This window comes from Bufo bufo, chromosome 5 (genome assembly GCF_905171765.1).
Source record: "Bufo bufo chromosome 5, aBufBuf1.1, whole genome shotgun sequence".
Lineage (NCBI taxonomy): Eukaryota > Metazoa > Chordata > Amphibia > Anura > Bufonidae > Bufo > Bufo bufo.
This window is the reverse complement of record NC_053393.1, coordinates 268,017,703-268,039,518: the sequence shown is the minus strand read 5'-3', so window position 1 is coordinate 268,039,518 and position 21,816 is coordinate 268,017,703. Positions and strand designations below refer to the sequence as shown.

Genomic DNA, 21,816 nt, shown 5'->3' with positions numbered 1-21,816 from the left:
TGAGGTCTCCATTGGAGTGGATATAATTTGGCTGTTATCTAATCAGAACACTTGGTGGGGGGCTACATCATTTTTTGCACCCATAGCCTGTTTTTTGCATATTTTGTGGGTACTAGTGCTCCCGTTTTTAGTGTAGGTTTACCAATAAATATATTTTTTGTTTTCATTTTAAACGTCCTTTAGCAGGCTGGCCTCCGTATTGACCCTTCACTGCCTGCTCTGACCTTGAAACATTTACCAGATAGCTCATACTCTGCCTGCCCTAACCTCGGCCTGCCCCCAAGTATATTTTTTGCCTGACCCTTGGTGCCATGCACCAGTGTTTCAATCACACAGAGATTACTCCAGGAGGTAGCGGCCTGCTGGTTTCCATGAAGTAAAGTCCAGATTCCTGTACAGAAGTTAAAGGGTGAAAACCAGAGGACTGCCAGGATAATGCCCTTATGTTTAGTCGAAAGTCAAATTTGTTGGTTGAGACAGTGGTTCCAAACCCACTGCCGTAACAAACATATATACTGAGAGCACTGCAGGGGGCTATACTGAGGGCATTGCATGGAGACATTGCACTATTCACAAAAAGTTAGGGATATTTGGCTTTTGGGTGAAATTTGTGGAAAACATGCCACAGTGATTATATGAAAGTAGTGCATTTAAGTAGAAGCATGCAATGGTGATTTCATAAACTCAAACAATTTATTGAAACAGAAGTCAATAACCGTCGTGGGTATACCCCCACAAAAATGTCAATGTCTTAATAACTTCAATGAAAGAAAGACGTTTCTTTCTTTCATTGAAGTACCTGGGGCGACGCCCGCGGACCGTGCACCCACAACCCACGCAGTGCCGACCGACATTCATAGCATGTCTCAATAACTTGTCATGTGGCCTTGAGCATTAATTACAACTTGACAATGATGTCACGGGGAAGATGGTGGTGCAACGCTAGGAAGCTGTCTTACATTTAGAACTGGCGCTGGATGGGCCTCTTCATAATTTTGGCGAATCCTCTGCCAGCTTAGGGACTTTATTAAGACTTCATAAATGTGCCACATAATGTATATTGCTACTCTGATACCCACAAACATACACACATTACACACAAAAATCTAAAACTGCTAATAGGAAGCTCTGGTTGTTGTAATTTTTTGCAGTATAACCAGAAGAGAGAGGGGAAAGCCAAGACTTCTAGGGACCCATGTCCCATCCATAGCTCTACCTGTCTGCCCCTGGGGTCAATGCAGAGGCTGTCGCTCACCCTCGCTATACTCCTGGTGCCTAAGAAAATAATCGTAAGCAGGCTGATGGGAGGTGTAGTTTCTCAACATCTGGAGAACCATAGGTTGGAAATCACTCCTATAAAATGTATACAAGGTGTAATAAAAAAATAAACATGTATTTACCACTGTAACTGCATCATTCAGGAGAGATTCACCAAAAACAATGATAAATAAGACATCATTGACATGGACTTCTTCAAAGACAGCAAGAACTGCAACTGGGTCAACAGCAGCAATGAGGCTTCCAAAAAGAAGAAACTCCAAGACACCAATCTGTAGATCCCCTGTAACAGAAACAAAAAATAGCCAGATTATCACATGTAAATTGATAGAAGACAAGTAAGGCCTTATTCACACAGTCAGTGTTCGGTCAGTGATTTCTATCAGTGATTGTGAGCAAAAACCGGGTGCGGGTCTAAACATAGAATAGGGGCATATCTTTCACTTATACCTTATCACTGTGTAGGCTCCAATCCTGGTTTTGGCTCACAATCACTGAATGGAATCAGTGACAAAACACTGACTGTGCCAATGGCCTAAAATACAGAAACCATTTCAATTATTTTTATTATACAAAAGAATACACCTTTACTGTTTCTACAAAGACTTAAGGGGGTTGTCTCACTTCAGCAAATAGCATTCATTATGTGGAAGAAGTTAATACAAGCCACCTACTAATGTATTGTGATTGTCCATATTGCTTTCTTTGCTGGCTGGATTAATTTTTCAATCACATTATACACTGCTCATTTCCATGGGTAAGACCACCCTGCAATTCATGAGTGGTTGTCGTGCTTGCACACTATAAGAAAAAGCAGTAGCTTATGGGCTCTCCCATGGTCCTGGCCACCAAATATTATACATATTAATTAGAGATGAGCGAACCGAATCCCACAAAGTGGAATTCGATCCGAATTTCAGGATAAATTTGATTCGCCTCGAAGCCGAATTTCCTTGTTCTTCATGTTAGCGAATCGATTTAACCTGAAATAGTGTAAAAAAATAAATAAAATTCATACTTGCCTCAATTTGCTCGAGACGGGCCGCCAGCCACCATCTTAATTATGATGTAATCTCGCACCGCGCGAGATTTCGCTCCAGATCTTCAAGCAAGATGGTGGCGGCCGACCCGTCATGAGCAAATGGAGGCGGTAAGATTGATTTAAAAAAAAATTTATGTTAATTTCACACTGTTTTTACACTCATATGCCGCGATCATGTATGACCGCGGCATTTGAGGGGTACGATGACGGGCTATCGCAGATCCCTGTCATTGCACCCGCTACTTACAAAAAAATGCGCTTCGTGACGAAGTAATTTGTCAAGAAGTGAATTTTTTTGTAAAAGGCCAAATCGAACTTTTCATAAATTCACTCATCTCTAATATTAATATTATTGCTTGCAGTCATGAAAAAGGCATACTTGGGAAAAGGGCATACTGGAATAGATATATTTAGTATGACTGATTTTCTTATTGAAAATTGTTTTTATAATGGATATTAGTTTGTGTTTTTTATTTTCCAAATGTTTTATTAAAAAATCCTGAAAAATCCTGAAATGTTGCAGTTTATACATTGAACAATTAGCTTTATAATAAGTTGACTGTTTTTGTTCTGTAGTAATCATTTTGCAGTAATCATCTCATTATCATCAAAAGCAGGATTACAATGAAATGTAATCTCAACGGAAATAAGCTAATAACGTCATATCAGCATGGCTTCGTGAGGGATCGGCCATGCCAAACTAATTTAATCAGTTTCTATGAGGAGGTAAGTTCTAGACTTGACAGCGGCGAATCAATGGATGTCGTATATCTGGACTTCTCCAAAGCATTTGACACTGTACCGCATAAAAGTTTAGTATATAAAATGAGAATGCTCGGACTGGGAGAAAATGTCTGTATGTGGGTAAGTAACTGGCTCAATGATAGAAAACAGAGGGTGGTTATTAACGGTACACACTCAGATTGGGTCACTGTCACTAGTGGGGTACCTCAGGGGTCAGTACTGGGCCCTATTCTCTTCAATATATTTATTAATGATCTTGTAGAAGACTTGCAAGTATCAATTTTCGCAGATGACACTAAACTGTGTAAAGTAATTAACACTGAAGAGGACAGTATACTACTACAGAGGGATCTGCATAGATTGGAGGCTTGGGCAGATAAGTGGCAGATGAGGTTCAACACTGACAAATGTAAAGTTATGCACATGGGAAGGAATAATGCAAGTCACCCGTACATACTAAATGGTAAAACCCCGAAACGCGTTTGGTTAGGACCTGCTGTATGTACGGATGAACAACAACATATTTGCCTTTATCCACCATCTTGAAAGATATCCCTCTGGAACCCCACCGACTCCCTGGTGTTGCCGGACACTGGCTGCATTACACACCTTGAGATCCCTGTAATACTCACCACAAACCTGGTCAATTGAGGATCATATGAATGGGCCCGTTCACAAAGGACATTTACAGCAATAGAAGCCGTCCGGAAAGGTAAAAGGCGTTTTAGGCAGTGCAGTATAGTGGGACGCCACACATACGCCGGAAATCTTTCTGCCATATCGCCTATTTTATGATTGTTTTGAAGATTACCTATGACTGCTTCATTTGTTGCCAATCTGTCTTGGGATAGAGTGGGTATATTCCTGCAGGTGGAGGAACACACCTGCTGATTAATCTATTAATGATACTGGCAAACTGAACTTGAGGTGTATACACACTCACCATTACAACCTGAGGCGGATACACACACCAAACCTGCTGATTCTACTACTACATGCATTTAACCCCTTCATGTGAGAGGATCAACTGAGATTATATTGCATTATATCGTCACATTTATTTGGATCCATTTTATGCTGAATTTATCTTATGTCAGTTATTACTATATATGTCAGTTTTATATTGTTTTTATTGTGTATGCTTTTCAGAGAATAAATAATTTATGAGCCTATACATGCAGTATTCCAGTATTTGAGCGCTCAGCCCAATTTTTCACTTTCTACATATACTATTGTGTTGGTTTGGTGGACCAACAGGGCTTTGCAGCACCACTCCCTTGTTAAAGGCACAGTGAGCCACTATTACCTTTGTCTTTTCAGCATGATAATGATGACACCGGCCTCCAATAGCCTATAGAAACTAGGACTAAAGCCTATTAAAGGAAATGGTGGGCTAGAGAGACATTCAACTGTGTTGCTGTCCTGAGGACAGGTTACAGTCTGGTTAGAAAGGATCGTCAAAACCGGAGAGGGGGAGGGGTTTGCCTTTATGTAAAGTCTTGTCTAAAGCCCACACTCCGTGAAGATATAAGTGAGGGACATGAACATGTGGGGTCACTGTGGGTAGAGATACATGGAGCTAAAAACAACAATAAATTACTAATAGCAGTTTACTATAAACCACCTAATATACCAGAGTCGACAGAAAATCTACTACTAAACGAGATAGACGAGGCGGCAAATCATAATGAGGTGGTTATTATGGGGACTTCAACTACCCAGATATAGACTGGGAAACTGAAACTTGTATATCTCATAAAGGAAACAGGTTCTTAGCACTAACCAAAGACAATTAACTCTCCCAACTGGTTCAGGACCCGACTAGAGGGATGGCCATACTGGACTTAGTATTAACCAATAGACCTGACAGACCAACAGACGTGCAGGTTGGGGGACACCTGGGAAATAGTGACCATAAAGTAATAACCTTCCAATTATCATTCAAAAGAGCGTTTCTACAGGGAGGAACAAAAATACCAAACTTCAAAAAAGCTAAATGTAGCCAACTAAGAGAGGCCATAGGCCTAACTAACTGGGACAAAGTCCTCAAAAATAAAAAATACAGCCACAAAATGGGATATCTTTAAAAGCATCCTAAAATCTCATTGTGAGAGCTACATACTGTATGGGAATAAAAGGTTGAAGAACAAAAAGAAACCAATGTGGATAAATAGAACTGTAAAGAAAGCAATAAATGACAAAAAGAAAATATAAATCACTAAAACAGTAGGGTAGCACGGAAGCACTGAAAAATTATAAGGAAAAAAATAGAACATGTAAAAAACAAATAAAAGCGGCCAAACTAGAGACCAGAGAGATTAATTGCCAAAGAGAGTAAAACTAACCCTAAAATGTTCTTCAATTATATAAATGTTAAAAAGTATAAATCTGAAGGTGTCGGCCCTTTAAAGAGTAATGAGGGGGGAGTCGCAGAGAGCGACGAGGAGAAAGCAAAGCTGTTAAATATTTTTTTTCTCCAATGTATTCACTGAGGAAAATAAACTGTCATTTGACATGCAGAATGTAAAAATATATTCCCCATTAAAAGTGTCCTGTCTGACCCAGGAAGAAGTACATCAGCGACTTAAAAAGATTAAAATAGACAAATCGCCAGGACCGGATGGCATACACCCCCGTATCCTAAGGGAATTAAGTAATGTCATAGCCAGACCCTTATTTCTGATATTTGCGGACTCTATACTGACAGGGAATGTCCCACAGGATTGGCGCATGGCAAATGTGGTGCCAATACTCAAAAAGGGTCCAAAAACAGAGCCTGAAAACTATAGGCCGGTAAGTTTAACATCTGTTGTGGGTAAACTGTTCTAAGGTTTTCTGAGAGATGCTATATTAGAGCATCTCAACGGAAATAAGCAAATAACGCCATATCAGCATGGCTTCGTGAGGGATCGGTCATGCCAAACTAATGTAATCAGTTTTTATGAGGAGGTAAGTTCTAGACTTGACAGCGGCGAATCAATGGCTGTCGTATATCTGGACTTCTCCAAAGCATTTGACACTGTACCACATAAAAGGTTAGTATATAAAAGGAGAATGCTTGGACTGGGAGAAAACATCTGTATGTGGGTAAGTAACTGGCTCAATGATAGAAAACAGAGGGTGGTTATTAACGGTACACGCTCAGATTGGGTCACTGTCACTAGTGGGGTACCTCAGGGGTCAGTATTGGGCCCTATTCTCTTCAATATATTTATTAATGATCTTGTAGAAGGCTTGCAAGTATCAATTTTCGCAGATGACACTAAACTGTGTAAAGTAATTAACACTGAAAAGGACAGTATACTACTACAGAGGGATCTGGATAGATTGGAGGCTTGGGCAGAGAAGAGGCAGATGAGGTTTAACACTGACAAATGTAAAGTTATGCACATGGGAAGGAATAATGCAAGTTACCCGTACATACTAAATGGTAAAACACTCGGTAACACTGACATGTGGAATTTTAATAAACAGCAAACTAAGCTGCAAAAACCAGTGTCAGGCAGCTGCTGCCAAGGCCAATAAGATAATGGGTTGCATCAGAAGGGGCATAGATGCCCGTGATAAGAACATAGTCCTACCACTTTACAAATAGCTAGTCAGACCACACATGGAGTACTGTGTACAGTTCTGGGCTCCTGTAAACAAGGCAGACATAGCAGAGCTGGAGAGGGTCCAGAGGAGGGCAACTAAAGTAATAACTGGAATGGGGCAACTACAGTGCCCTGAAAGATTATTAAAATTAGGTTTATTCACTTTAGAAAAAAGACGACTGAGGGGAGATCTAATTAATATGTATAAATATATCAGGGGTCAGTACAGAGATCTATCCCATCATCTATTTATCCCCAGGACTGTGACTGTGACAAGGGGACATCCTCTGCGTCTGGAGGAAAGAAGGTTTGTACACAAACATAGAAAAGGATTCTTTACGGTAAGAGCAGTGAGGCTATGGAACTCTCTGCCTGAGGAGGTGGTGATGGTGAGTACAATAAAGGAATTCAAGAGGGGCCTGGATGTATTTCTGGAGCGTAATAATATTACTAGAGAGGGGTCGTTGATCCAGGGAGTTAGTCTGATTGACTGATTGAAGTCTGGAAGGAATTTTTATTCCCATAAAGTGGGGAAAATTGGCTTCTACCTCACAGGTTTTTTTTTTTTGCCTTCCTCTGGATCAACTTGCAGGATAACAGGCTGAACTGGATGGACAAATGTCTTTTTTCGGCCTTATGTACTATGTTACTATGTTACGTAGAGATGAGAGTTTCCACAATGAAAGTGTTTATTGCCCATGGCCCTTCCGCTGCCCCCTCTTGCCCCTACTTGGTGCTGCCTGAGGCAATAGCCTCACCTTGCCTCATTGGTGGTGCACCCCTGATGACAGGCCACCACTATCCAACCTCCTGCATTCTCACTGATCAGCTCTTCTGTAAAACCTCCAGTGCCAGAAGTGGGCACCTGAAATATACCTCACTGTCCAGTGTATAGTGGATGGAGCTGGTTATTTTAGCGCTGCTCCCATTGAATTAAATACTGCAGTAACCAGCTCTGTCCACTACACAGTAGACGAAGCTGTGTAGTTCCTGTGCTGACTTCTAGTACCAGAGCTCCTGCAGAACAGATGATCAGTGGGAGTGACAGACCCTCGATGATGAGATCATGATGGCCTGTCCTCAGGATGGGCCATCCTTTATAAGAAGCTGGACAACCACTTCAAGCATCAGATCATTTTAAAACTTTAGACTGGTAGAGGGCCCACACTGTTTATACTTTTCAAGGCCTATGATAGCCTTAATACGCCCCTGCTCCAGTGATGTGAATTGATCTGCAGTGTGTACTACCATGAGCCCTCACTGCCATGCTCTGACAGCCAGCTACAACAGCACGCATAACAGAGCAAGTCATCTCTGAAGATTTAAAACAAAAGTTCAAACCGCTGGGGCCGGAAGGCTGTGGATGGTAGGGGATGGTTTTAGACTTTAGACACTACATTGGGAAAGGTAGGGGGGATTGCATATATAAAAAGCAGCAACTACAGCAGGCATAGTTCATGGGGGGTATGGCACCCTATATAATAGGAATGTCACGTCGGCGGTCCATGTCCTTCGCTTTCTTGCTGTCCCAGGTAGATGCAGACATTGCTATACTCTCCCTGTGTGTACTGGGACAACTGCTCATTTAACTGTCCTTCAGAACTGCAAGCGTTAATATTTTCTGTGTGTTCACAGCCCGCTGTTGATTTAGGAGCTGATTAGCCTTCTTATTAATCTGGGCTGTGGATTCACCTCCTCATCTGAGCTTTGAGGTTTTCTATTTTCTAGAAACCAGAGAAGGTGCGCTCTTGTCTGAATGCCCATGTACCGAACTGTTTCTGCTGCTTGCTGCTTGCTGCCTGCTCCGACCATGGAACTATGACCTGGATTACGCACGTGCCTGATTCCTTGGTGCTTTGCACTTTTGTCTCACTGTTGCCTCCAGTGGGTCAGCAGCCAACTACACCACGACTACTTTAGGAGGTAGCAGCCTGGATGGTTCTCAGCGGAGAAGTCCAGATCTCTGTACAGGGGTTAAAGGGAAAATATCAGGGAACTGCCTGGACAATGCCCTTCCGGTATGAATAATGTAAAGTTTTCCCTTATAATGCCAATAGGTGTGGATTAACAACGGAAGCACTGCTCTGAAAATAGTTACATTTCCTATATAAAATGGTTTTGGAATAGATCTACCACTTGGATCTGGTCTGTTTGTGAGCCCAGCACCATGATAAAGATGGATTTTAAGCCGTATAAGTAGGAAGTGATTGATGGTATTGCTGCAGATTAAGCAATAGGCAGAGCATGCGCAGAAACAGTGTGGGCAATTCCCTGAATACTAGTCGCCTCTGAACGAGCGACTGCGCAAGCATATAGTTTCCATAGAGACGCGGTATACACATGCGCCCGGCGCGCCTGCACACTGGATCTGAAGGCACGCCAAAGTAAGTGCGCTCACTGCGGGAGCACAGAAAAGATCGGAACCACAGGAGGAGAATTATGCCCACCAGATTTCCTAATTAATGTAAGCACATATATATGGTGATTGTAAATATATGAGTTGAGATGATGATATTTACTAATGTTGGGGGAGGAGCTCAACTGCATCATGTGATTAGTATTGGATGGTATAAATGTTGCACCTTATTCATTATGTACACTGCTTGAAAAAGACCACACTGGTCGGAACGTCGCTGTGATTAAACGTTGGAATGCTGAAGACATGAGAGTGCCGTGGTACATCTTTTTTGTATTTGCTGTGACGGGGTACTACGGACTGGCACCTGACACCGCGGGCACCACCACTGAAGGATCCAACTGTTGTGCTGCTACATCTCCCTTTTCTGGTTGGTCTTATGGGGAGTAGCCAAAGTGCTGGGTGGGTGGCTACTCCCCATGTTCCAGGCCGGGTCTTGGCAGGCATATAAAAGCAGTCAGCACTATCAGGTGGTGTGGATTTTCCTCCATCTGACAGTGAAGCTGTGGAGTCCTCTGTGCTGAAGGCTGAAGACTGCAAACAGGCGTGCAGGCCACCTGGAAGCCTGCCAGAGAACTTTTCTGTGGCTGAGCATTCAGCCGGGTGTGAACCGACACCTAGTATTCCAGGTGAACATTGTTTTGTTTTTGCTGTGTGTGAACAAGCACCAAGACTGTTTTGCTGAGTGTGAATAAAACACTAAAGTTTGATTTACAACCTGGTTCCTTGCCTCTATACTGCATCCGCTAACCTGTCAACCAGAGCAAATCCCCACAGTATGTATATGTATGTATATGTTTATTTTCATGCACATGTTTGTGACAGATGTGAGTGGTTGTGTCTGGCAAGGCAGGTATTTTCCTCCCATTATGTGCGGCTGGGCTGGTTTCCAGCCAGGTGAGGTCAAATACCGGACCGGAGTTTAAGCGCCGGTCCGGGTTTTGGCAGCACCTGGCTGTCCTTAAATAGGCAGCTGGGCTCAGCAGAGAAGTCTCTGTTTTTGGGATCTGAGGCTTTGTGCCGTGCTGGAGGGCTGAGAGCCGCATGCTGGTTAAACAGGCCCCCTAAAGCCTGCTGTGGACTACTGGAGGCAGAACTGCCAGAAAGGTGACTTGTGTTATATGAACTTTCCATTGTGTGTGAATTAACACTAAGACTGCAAAGTTACGTGCTGTTTTGTGCAATTGCCTCAAGTGTGAATAAACACTGACGTTTTGAATTAAGAACTTGTATTTTGCCTCTGTACTGCGCCCGCTTACCCCATCTACCAGTGAAACCCCCAATTGGTGGAGGATGCGGCAAGAGCAGTGAGGCTGGTTTCTGCATTTTTCTGGCACGGTTGTATGTCGTACTTTAAACCAGCTATACTACAACCAGTGCCCCACGACAAAATGGAGGCTATTGTGAAGGCCCTCATGGAGGCTAATTTACAGCAGCGAGAGAAAAACCTGCAGCAATGCGAGGCTAATAAGCAGCAGCAGGAGACTAACCAGTTGCTGCTACAACACGTGACGGCTTTTCAGACAGCAGGAGCAACGCCGAGCGCTCACGGAAAGCAGTCTGTGCCGCGATTCCTAAGATGACCTCCGCAGACGACATCAAAACCTACCTGGCGATGTACGAGAAAGTGGCCATCATGGAAAAGCTACCCCGTGACCAGTGGGCTGAGGTCATCGCTCCTTCTCCTGGCATCTGATTTCCAGCGGGTGTATTTCAACTTGCCGGACGATCAAGCGGCCGACTACCAAAAAGTAAAGGGTGAGATTTTTGCAAGACTGGGGGTGAATGTGTTGGTCCGGGCCCAGCGGGTCCATCAGTGGGGGTTTAAGCTGGCTGAGCCTGCGAGGACCTAGTATTATGACTTACTCCACCTCTTGCAAAAGTGGCTACTGCCTGATGTGCTGAATCCCACGGCTATGCTGGATAGACTATTGGCTGATATGTTCTGGAGGGCTCTGCCACCCCCTCTCCAGCACTGGATCGGCCAGGTGTCTCCTGGCAACGCCCTAGAAATGGTGGACCTGGTGGAGCACTACGAGGCTACTAAGACTATTACAGGGGGTTCTTTTGAGAGGGGGGCAGTCAAACCCCATAAATCTCCATGCCAAACCCGGCGACTTGTACCAGCCAAACCCACCCGTGGTGTACCCTCTACGGACCTGGCTCTGATAGTCTGCTGGCGGTGTCAGGAGCCAGGCCATGTAAGAGCTGACTGTCCCTATCAGGTGGAACCCATAGATACTAACTATGGCTACCATCAGTCGCTATATGCCAGGAAGCTGTGTGCAGAGGTACCCCAAAAACTCTAAACCACCTGTGCCAGGTGAAGGTAGGAGACACTCCAGCGGAGGCTCTGCTGGACTCAGGAAGTCTGGTGTCCCTAGTAAGGGCTCCCCTGGTACGGTCAATGGAGTATACTGGCCAGAAAGTCTGGGTCATGTGCATCCATGGAGACTTAAAAGACTATCCCACTGCTCTGGTGTCTCTAACCACAGGGGCTGGCAGATGGAAATTTACACTACGAACTTATAATAGGAAGAGACTTCCCGTGCTTCCCAGCACTGTGGCCTGCTATGAGAGTGACTGATACCCATGAGACAGGGGTAACCCTAGCAGAGTGGCCTGGCTCACGGGGGAGACCATAACTCTGGGAACATGAGACCAAAGGGCCAGCGGTAGGGGTGACCGCCACTTCGGTGGAGAGGGAAACGTGGAGGACTTGCTGTCGAGTCCTGAATTAGCAGACCTCAATGTCTCCAGGGATTATTTTGGTACCGCCCAACGTTGGAACCCAACCCTATCCCGCGCCTGGAAAAATGTGTTAATAGTAACCACAGAAACCTGGGGCAGCGTCAGAGTTTCCCCGTTTTGTGGTTCATCAGGATATGTTGTATCGGGTAAACCAACTATGGGGTGAACTTATTGAACAGTTGGAGGTCTCCAAGGCTTATCGCAAGCTTATGTTAGATCTAGCCCACCAACACGTTCTCGGGGGTCACCTGAGGCTGCAGAAAACTCAGGATCGTATTCTACAGCAGTTTTACTGGCCCAGCATATTCAAAAAAGTGGAAGAGTTTTGTAAGTCTTGCCCGACCTGACAGATAACTAGCCCCCAGCCACAATTCTGTAGTCCCCTAGTACCTCTCCCGATTATCGAAGTACCGTTTGACCGAATAGATATGGACCCCATAGGCCCATTAACGAAAGTCCGCCAGAGGGCATCAACATATCTTAGTCATTCTAGACTACTCCACTCGGTACCCGGAGGCGGTGCCACTGCGACATACCTCGGCCAAACTCCCCCCCCCCCCCTTTCACTGCCGTCTGCTCTCTCTCCTAAGATTCTTAACCCCTTCAGCTGCACATACTGGCTAGCAGCAGCTGCAGTGACAATTCTGGGCACAGGATCTGACAGACTAGAAAGAGCATTGCACAAGAAGGTAGGGGGAAGATCCTGTGTGTATTAGCAGTGTCATTATACAAGTGGGACTTGTAGTTCTACACTTACAAGTTGCTGTTGATTCTCCCAGCACTCAGGGCAGCTCTTGTATCCACTCCCTTAGCAGTGTCATTATACAGTTGGGACTTGTAGTCCTACACATACAACATGCTGCTGAGTCTCCCAGCAGGCAGACATGTCACTCAGGGCAGCTCTTGTATCCACTCCCTTAGCAGTGCAGGGGGAGGGGCAGATTTTGTTTTTATTGCATGTAAAAAAGGGCCAGAAAAGAACAAGGGAAATGAGGAAATATATATATATATTTTTTTGCATAAAACTTGCTTAGCTTAGTTATATATTGCTGCCCATCAGATTTTCAGTGCTATATTATTTTTTTTCATAACTCGGACAACCCCGTTAATGGAAATGTTTTCCTGAGTAGGACTACCTAAAGAGGTTCTGACCGACCAAGGGACCCTTTTTATGACCAAGGTGATGAGGTAACTCTGTAAAAGTTGCTGCACATAAAACAACTATGAACATTTATTTACCATCCGCAAATGGACAGTTTGGTAGAAAGGTTTAACCAAACATTAAAAAATATGTTGAAAAAGGTAGTGTCTAGAAATGGGAAGGACTGGGACCTCCTTCTGCCCTATCTCATGTTCGCAGTGTGAGAGGTACCCCAGGCCTCTACTGGGTTCTCACCCTTCAAACTGCTATATGGCAGACACCCTCGCGGTCTCTTGGACTTCGCCAAAGAGGCGTAGGAACAACAACCCACTCCACATAAAAGTGTCATTGAGTACGTTACCCAGAAGCAAGATCGGATAGAGACAGTGTTGCCTCTTGTTAGGGAGCATATGGAGGCAGCTCAGCGAGCCCAGAGTCGGGTCTATAATCGGCAGGCTCGGGTCAAGATCTTTAAACCAGGTGATCGGGTTTTGGTTCTGGTGCCGACCGTGGACAGTAAGTTCCTGGCTAGGTGGCAGGGGCCCTACGACGTACTCGAGAAAATTGGAGATATAAACTACAAGGTACACCAGCCAGGGCAGCGAAAGCCGGAGAAGGTTTACCATGTGAATTTACTCAAACCATGGAAAGATAGGGACGCCTGTACAGAAGACAGCCCATGGCCGGGTTTTCTAGGAGAAGAGGTACCGGCCCCTCTGTCTGATGCAATAGAGGCGGCTGCCACAGTAAAAATTGCTGACAGCCTCTCCTATAAACAGACTCAGGAGGCCAGGGAGTTCGTTAGTAGGAACACGGATGTGTTCTCGGACCTCCCTGGACGCACTTCCATAATCCAGCTTGACATTGTCACTGAGCCTCAGGCAAAAGTCAGATTGAAACCATACCAGGTACCCGAGGCTCGGCGACAAGCCATTTCGGGGAAGGAGGTGCAGCTAATGTTGCAGCTCGATGTCATTGAGGAGTCAAAAAGTGAGTGGGCCAGTCCTATAGTATTGATACCCAAGCCGGACAGGACATTGCGGGTTTGTAACGACTTTCAAAAACGAGGTTTCCAAATTCGATGCGTATCCCGTGCCCCAGGTGGATGAGCTCATCAAGAGGTTAGGACAAGCCCAGTACTTTTCTGTTTTGGACCTTACGAAAACGTACTGGCAGGTGCCCTTAATGGATGCTGCCAAAGAGAAAACCGCCTTCATCACGCTTGAGGGGCTGTATCAATATAAGGTGTTACCCTTTGGTCTGCACGTCGCCCCCGCCACTTTTTAAAGACTTATGGAAATTGTGCTTCGTCCACATAATCGGTACGCTTCGGCTTACCTGGACGATATTGTCATCCACAGTACCGACTGGGAAAGTCACCTACCCAAAGTACAGGCTGTAGTGGACTCCCTTCGGAAATCTGGCCTAACCGCTAACCCAGAAAAATGTGCGATAGGATTAGAAGAGACTAAATACCTAGGGTATGTCATTGGGCGTGGAGTCATCAAACCCCAAGTGAACAAAATAGAGGCGATACGAAATTGCCCCCAGACCTGTCACCACTAGGCAAATAAAGTAATTCCTGGGAATGGTGGGCTATTACATGAGGTTTGTTCCCCACTTTGCTACTCTAGCCGCACCGTTGACAGGGCTCTTGAAGGGACGAAAATAAGTGATGGTTTGCTGGGATGATCGGACGGAAGAGGCTTTTGCCGCTTTGAAGTCGGCCCTGTGTGGGTAAATGGGTGACGCCCGACTTCAAGAGGGAGTTCGTGGTACAAACGGATGCCTCCGAAGTAGGCCTTGGTGCTGTACTGTCTCAGGAAGTCAATGGGGAGGAGCATCCCGTTGTCTTCCTAAGCCGCAAGCTCATCCCAGCCGAAACCAGGTACAGTATAGTGGAGAGAGAGTGCCTGGCTATCAAGTGGGCACTCGAGTCTCTCCGCTACTATTTGTTAGGGAGAAAGTTCCACCTGGTGACTGACCACTCCTCTCTCAAGTGGATGAGACAGGCCAAAGACAGGAATGCCCGGGTCACCAGATGGTTTTTGTCTCTGCAGAAGTTCTCGGTAGAACACAGAGCAGGTCAGTTGCAGAGAAACGCAGATGCCCTGTCCCGGGTGCATTGTCTGGCCTGTGTCCACCCTCAGGGTTGAACAAGGGTGAGGGGGGGGATGACACATGTGAGGGGTTGTGTCTGGCAAGGCAGGTATTTTCCTCCCAGCATGTGCGGCTGGACTGGTTTCAGGTGAGGTCAAATACCGGACCGGAGTTTAAGTGCTGGTCCGGGTTTTGGCAGCACCTGGCTGTCCTTAAATAGGCAGCTGGGCTCAGCAGAGATGTCTCTGTTTTTGGGATCTGAGGCTTTGTGCCGTGCTTGAGGGCTGAGGACTACTGGAGTAAGAAACTGCCAGCAAGGTGACTTGTGTTATATGAACTTTCAATTGTGTGTGAATTAACACCAAGACTGCAAAGTTACATGCTGTTTTGTGCAATTGCCTCAAGTGTGAATAAACACTGATGTTTTTGAGTTAAGAACTTGTATTTTGCCTCTGTACTGCACCCGCTTACACCATCTACGAGAGCGAAACCCCACAGTATTTACAGATTGATTTTTATATTCAAATATTTATGTTTATATTTATATATTTATACTTTTATTCATGTGATCCACCACCCAGCATCTGAAATTGGGTGGCTCACATCCATTTGTCAGCATTATTTTTCCTCCCCTCCCCCGCCCCCTTTTTTACCCAATTTAAATCCTTCATCATGAACTGCCACTACAATCAGATTAATAAACAGTTATCATTTTTAATATATATATATATACATACATACATTTACCAATCATGATTACTATCCTTTTAACGTTTACTTTTAGCCAGCATAATGTTTTTGATGCTCTTCAGAAATATGACCTCATCTATGATGTATTCTAGACACATGATTTAATCTCCAATTTTTATCCTAAATTTGACATTTTCGCTATTGTCACTATCATTACTATTATTATATGTTGTCTTTGTTCCTTTAACATAATACCATTATTATTAGACTCCTATGAAATCTGACTACTATTTTTTAGACTTGAAAGAGGAGTGTTTGTCTACTCTGAAACGCATTGTCACTTATATGTAAATAAAAAATAATTGTCTTCAACTACTTGAGGTCGTGTTATTGCGCCAGGAGTTATCAAAAACGGTGGACCATCAATACTCCACACCACTCTATTGTCACTCATCACTCCACAAGTGAGGAGCGAACGATACTGGCAGCACCGACTACTATCTAAACATATGCCTACACTAGTGTTGTGCCTATACTTGCACAACATGAAAAGCTGAGCATAACCATTACCTCTTTTTAAACCAACTTACCAAGAAACTATTACCCTATGATCGCCTCTTGCCACATATGGTACAGCTCTGATGAGAGAATCTGTCTACAGTACATCTATTAGTTATGTTCTCCACAAATCTGGCCTTTATGGAAGAGTGCATAAAGAAAGCTATTTTTGAGAGCAAGTCCTATTTGCCGTTTGCCACAAGCCATGTAGGGGACACAGTAAACATGTGGGAGAAGGTGCTCTAGCCAGAAGAGACCAAAGTTGAATATTTTTAACTAAATGAAAAACACTATGGGCCAGATTTATCATTACACTTACATCTTACTCCACTTTTACATATGTCCAAAGTCAGATTTATTAATGGTCCTTTAATACTGTGATAAATGTGGTTTGACGGTAGCAGTTTATCTTTCAGTAAGCGCCTTTACAAAAGTCGCACGTCTTTATGCAAAGTCGCATGTTCTATTAAAATGTCGCATAAGATAAGCATGGTCCTTACTGGAGTGAAATTGTGCAATTTTTTGCACAATTTTTTGTGACTTTTTAAATTGTCGTAATAGTAAATCTGCCTAGAGAATTATTTACATAAGAAAACACGCCCACTTTCAGAAAACTGGCGAGCATAGCGCAGAGCCAATAAAAGTCACACATTTTTGCGCAGTTTTAGCGATTGCGCAAAAGTTTGCGACTTTTTTCACTCCATTATTTTGACTTGAGGTAATGATAAATCTGGCCCTATGTGTGGCGGAAAACTAACACTGCGCATGACACTGAACACACCATCCCCACGTGAAACATGGTGGTGGCAGAATCATGCTGTGGGGATGCTTTTCTTCAGCAGGGACAGGGAAGCTGGTCAGAGTCAGAAGATGGATGGAGCTAAATACAAGGCAATCCTGAAAAAAAAAAACTGTTGCAAAAGGATTGAAACTGGGGTGGAGGTTCACCTTCCAGTAGGACAACGTCCCTAAACATACTAACAAAGCTACAATAGAATGGTTTAGATCGAGGCATTATTCATGTGTTAGAATGGCCCTGCCAAAGTCCAGACCTAAATCCGATTGAGCATCTGTGGCAAGACTTGAAAATTACTGTTCACAGATGCTCTCCTTCCAATCTGACTGAGCTTGAGTCCTGTCTGGTAGAGACATACCCCAAAATACTTACAGCTGTAATTACAGGGAAAGGTGGTCCTACAAGGTATTGACTCGGGGAGGAGGGGGAGGCTGAATACAAATGCTCGTCACACTTATTTTTACTTGCCCACTCTTCTTTGCAAAACCACTCCAAATCTGTCAGATTGCGAGGGCATCTCCTGTGTACAGCCCTCTTCAGATCACCCCACAGATTTTCAATCGGATTCAGGTCTGGGCTCTGGCTGGGCCATTCCAAAACTTTAACCTTCTTCTGGTGAAGCCATTCCTTTGTTGTTTTGAATGTATGCTTTGGGTCGTTGTCATGCTGAAAGATGAAGTTCCTCTTTATGTTCAGCTTTCTAGCAGAAGCCTGAAGGTCTTGTGCCAATATTGACTGGTATTTGGAACTGTTCATAATTCCCTCTAGCTTAAAGGGGTTGTCCGGGATTGGGGACATTTGTCTATTAGTAAGCTAATAACATAAACATTACAAACATGCATGTGGTACCTTTAGAACATATTGCTGAAGCCCTGTTTTCCTCCTTTCAATTCTTGGCCGGAAGTGAGTGTTTTCTTATCAGCCAAACAGACGTTACTATTTGCATTAAGTCACCTTACTAGGATCATCATCTATATGCACCAAGGATATAGAGAGACTGTTTTTTATCTTTCCATGTGATATGCTTTATATGTGATTTTTATGCACTTTTTGTATTTTAACTACAGATTTAACAATCCAGTAAATACTCTGAATGTTTACAAATAAATTTACATTGTTTAAATAACTCTCCATGTGTAACAAAATGTAGGTGTGCCCCTACTACTTTTTTTTATTTCAGTATATAAGGTTTACCTTGAAATATGTGTGTATATATATATATATATATATATATATATAATATAAAAAGCCAAAAATAATCAGCAGCACTCTGTAAGATGCCGGGTGCAAATCCACAAATGCTCCTGGACACGGAACAGCACCAATAGAAATGACGAAAAATGGGCAGCACTCCGGATTTGTGGAAATTCAGTGATGTTTATTCAGTGCAATGCAGCATTTCAGCCCTCACAATGGAGCCTTTGTCAAGCTTGACAAAGGCTCCATTGTGAGGGCTGAAATGCTGCATTGCACTGAATAAACATCACTGAATTTCCACAAATCCGGAGTGCTGCCCATTTTTTGTCATTTATATATATATATATATATATATATATATATATACACTGCTCAAAAAAATAAAGGGAACACTTAAACAACACAATGTAACTCCAAGTCAATCACACTTCTGTGAAATAAAACTGTCCACTTAGGAAACAACACTGAGTGACAATCAATTTCACATGCTGTTGTGCAAATGGGATAGACAACAGGTGGAAATTATAGGCAATTAGCAAGACACCCCCAATAAAGGAGTGGTTCTGCAGGTGGTGACCACAGATTACTTCTCAGTTCCTATGCTTCCTGGCTGATGTTTTGGTCACTTTTGAATGCTGGCGGTGCTTTCACTCTAGTGGTAGCATGAGACGGAGTCTACAACCCACACAAGTGGCTCAGGTAGTGCAGCTTATCCAGGATGGCACATCAATGCGAGCTGTGGCAAGAAGGTTTGCTGTGTCTGTCAGCGTAGTGTCCAGAGCATGGAGGCGCTACCAGGAGACAGGCCAGTACATCAGGAGACGTGGAGGAGGCCGTAGGAGGGCAACAACCCAGCAGCAGGACCGCTACCTCCGCCTTTGTGCAAGGAGGAACAGGAGGAGCACTGCCAGAGCCCTGCAAAATGACCTCCAGCAGGCCACAAATGTGCATGTGTCTGCTCAAACAGTCAGAAACAGACTCCATGAGGGTGATATGAGGGCCCGACGTCCACAGGTGGGGGTTGCGCTTACAGCCCAACACTGTGCAGGACGTTTGGCATTTGCCAGAGAACACCAATATTGGCAAATCCGCCACTGGCGCCCTGTGCTCTTCACAGATGAAAGCAGGTTCACACTGAGCACATGTGACAGACCTGACAGAGTCTTGAGACACCATGGAGAACGTTCTGCTGCCTGCAACATCCTCCAGCATGACCAGTTTGGCATTGGGTCAGTAATGGTGTGGGGTGGCATTTCTTTGGAGGGCCGCACAGCCCTCCATGTGCTCGCCAGAAGTAGCCTGACTGCCATTAGGTACCGAGATGAGATCCTCAGACGCCTTATGAGGCCATATGCTGGTGCGGTTGGCCCTGGGTTCCTCCTAATGCAAGACAGTGCTAGACCTCATGTGGCTGGAGTGTGTCAGCAGTTCCTGCAAGACGAAGGCATTGATGCTATGGACTGGCCTGCCCGTTCCCCAGACCTGAATCCAATTGAGCACATCTGGGACATCATGTCTCGCTCTATCCACCAACGTCACGTTGCACCACAGACTGTCCAGGAGTTGGCAGATGCTTTAGTCCAGGCCTGGGAGGAGATCCCTCAGGAGACCGTCCGCCACCTCATCAGGAGCATGCACAGGCGTTGTAGGGAGGTCATACAGGCACGTGGAGGCCACACACACACTACTGAGCCTCATTTTGACTTGTTTTAAGGACATTACATCAAAGTTTGATCAGCCTGTAGTGTGTTTTTCCGCTTTAATTTTGAGGGTGACTCCAAATCCAGACCTCCATGGGTTGAAAAATTTGATTTCCATTTTTTTTATTTTTGTGTGATTTTGTTGTCAGCACATTCAACTATGTAAAGAACAAAGTATTTCAGAAGAATATTTAATTAATTCAGATCTAGGATGTGTTATTTTTGTGTTCCCTTTATTTTTTTGAGCAGTATATATATATATATATATATATATATATATATAGTGTGACGGTGTCCGGTATGTTTATGTATGCATGTGGGAGCGTGCCCCTTACAGTGTGATACCGTCAGGTATGTTTATGGATACATGTGTGAGAGTGCCCCTTACAGTGTGACTGTGTCCGGTATATTTATGGATGCATGTGGGAGCGTGCCCCTTATAGTGTGACGTTGTCCGGTATGTTTATGGATACATGTGGGAGCGTGCCCCTTAGGCTCCATTCACACGTCCGCAACGTGTTTTGCGGATCCGTGGATCCGCTAAACACGGAAAGCGGCAATGTGCGATCCGCATTTTGCGGACCGCACATTGCTGGCACTAATAGAATATGCCTGTTATTGTCCGCAATTACGGACAAGAATAGGACATGTTCTATTTTTTTGCGGAACGGAAGTGCGGATCTGTAATTCCGGATCCGGGCAGCACATCGTGCTGCCCCATAGAAATTAATGGGTTTGCAATTATGTTCCGCAAAATGCGGAACGAAATTGTGGATGTGTGAATGGACCCTTATAGTGTGATGATGTCAGGTATGTTTATGGATACATGTGGGAGTGTGCCCCTTATAGTGTGACGGTGTCCGATTGTCTCTCTGCTCTGCAAACACTGAGCACATGACAGATGCCAGAGATAGAGCAAGGAGAAGTTTATGGGTGTACATATTGGGGGAGGAATATGAGGCAGGATGATGAATATGTATGAGGGGGCGGATCAAAGGAGGAGTGGAGGCTGTGCAGGATGCATGAATATGTATGAGGAGGGCGGGTGCAGGGACATGATGTTAGACAGGAGAAATCAGCAGATGCAGCCCTGCACTGGGACCCACAGTGCAGTGAACAGATAAACAGATATGTAAACAATCTGTTCAGGACTGTAGGAGCCATGATCCAGTGTAAAAGATACCTCAAACCACCTTGGGAACATAGACTTGGCTACTAAAGGTGAGTAAGATGTTTTTAAAAAAATAAGTTTGATCCCGGACAACCCCTTTAACTAAGGCCCCAGTTCCAGCTGAAGAAAAACAGCCCCTTGGCATGATGCTGCCACCACCATGCTTCACTGTGGGTATGGTGTTCTTTGGGTGGTGTGCAGTGTTGTTGTTTTTGGGACAAACATATCTTTTGGAATTATGGCCAAAAAGTTCAACCTTGGTTTCATCAGACCATAACACCTTTTCCCACATGCTTTTGGGAGACTTCAGATGTGTTTTTGCAAAATGTAGCCTTGGATGTTTTTCTTCATAAGAAAAGGCTTTCGTCTTGCCACTCTACCCCATAGCCCAGACATATGAAGAATACGGGAGATTGTTGTCACATGTACCACACAGCCAGTACTCCAGTACTTGCCAGATATTCCTGCAGCTCCTTTAAAGGGTTTCTATCACTTCGTATGACATAATTAGCTGTCAGACACTAGCGATCCGCTAGTGTCTGCTCTGGCCAACCATCCTAATATAACAGCTTTTGGGGCAGCCGTTTTGCTAAAAAATGAACTTTTATAAATATGCTTATGAGCCTCTAGGTGCTATGT

General features: G+C 44.3%; 1 protein-coding gene across 2 annotated transcripts in view; it reads right to left on the bottom strand.

Moving 5' to 3' along the window:
• Window positions 1-21,816, bottom strand: part of SLC9A3 (solute carrier family 9 member A3) — a 481,978-nt gene that overhangs the window by 350,885 nt on the left and 109,277 nt on the right. For both annotated transcript variants that reach the window (XM_040433112.1, XM_040433113.1), the window contains exon 3: window positions 1,401-1,561. In XM_040433112.1, coding sequence (XP_040289046.1) covers window positions 1,401-1,561 — 161 coding nt within the window. The remainder of the gene's footprint in view (window positions 1-1,400; window positions 1,562-21,816) is intronic.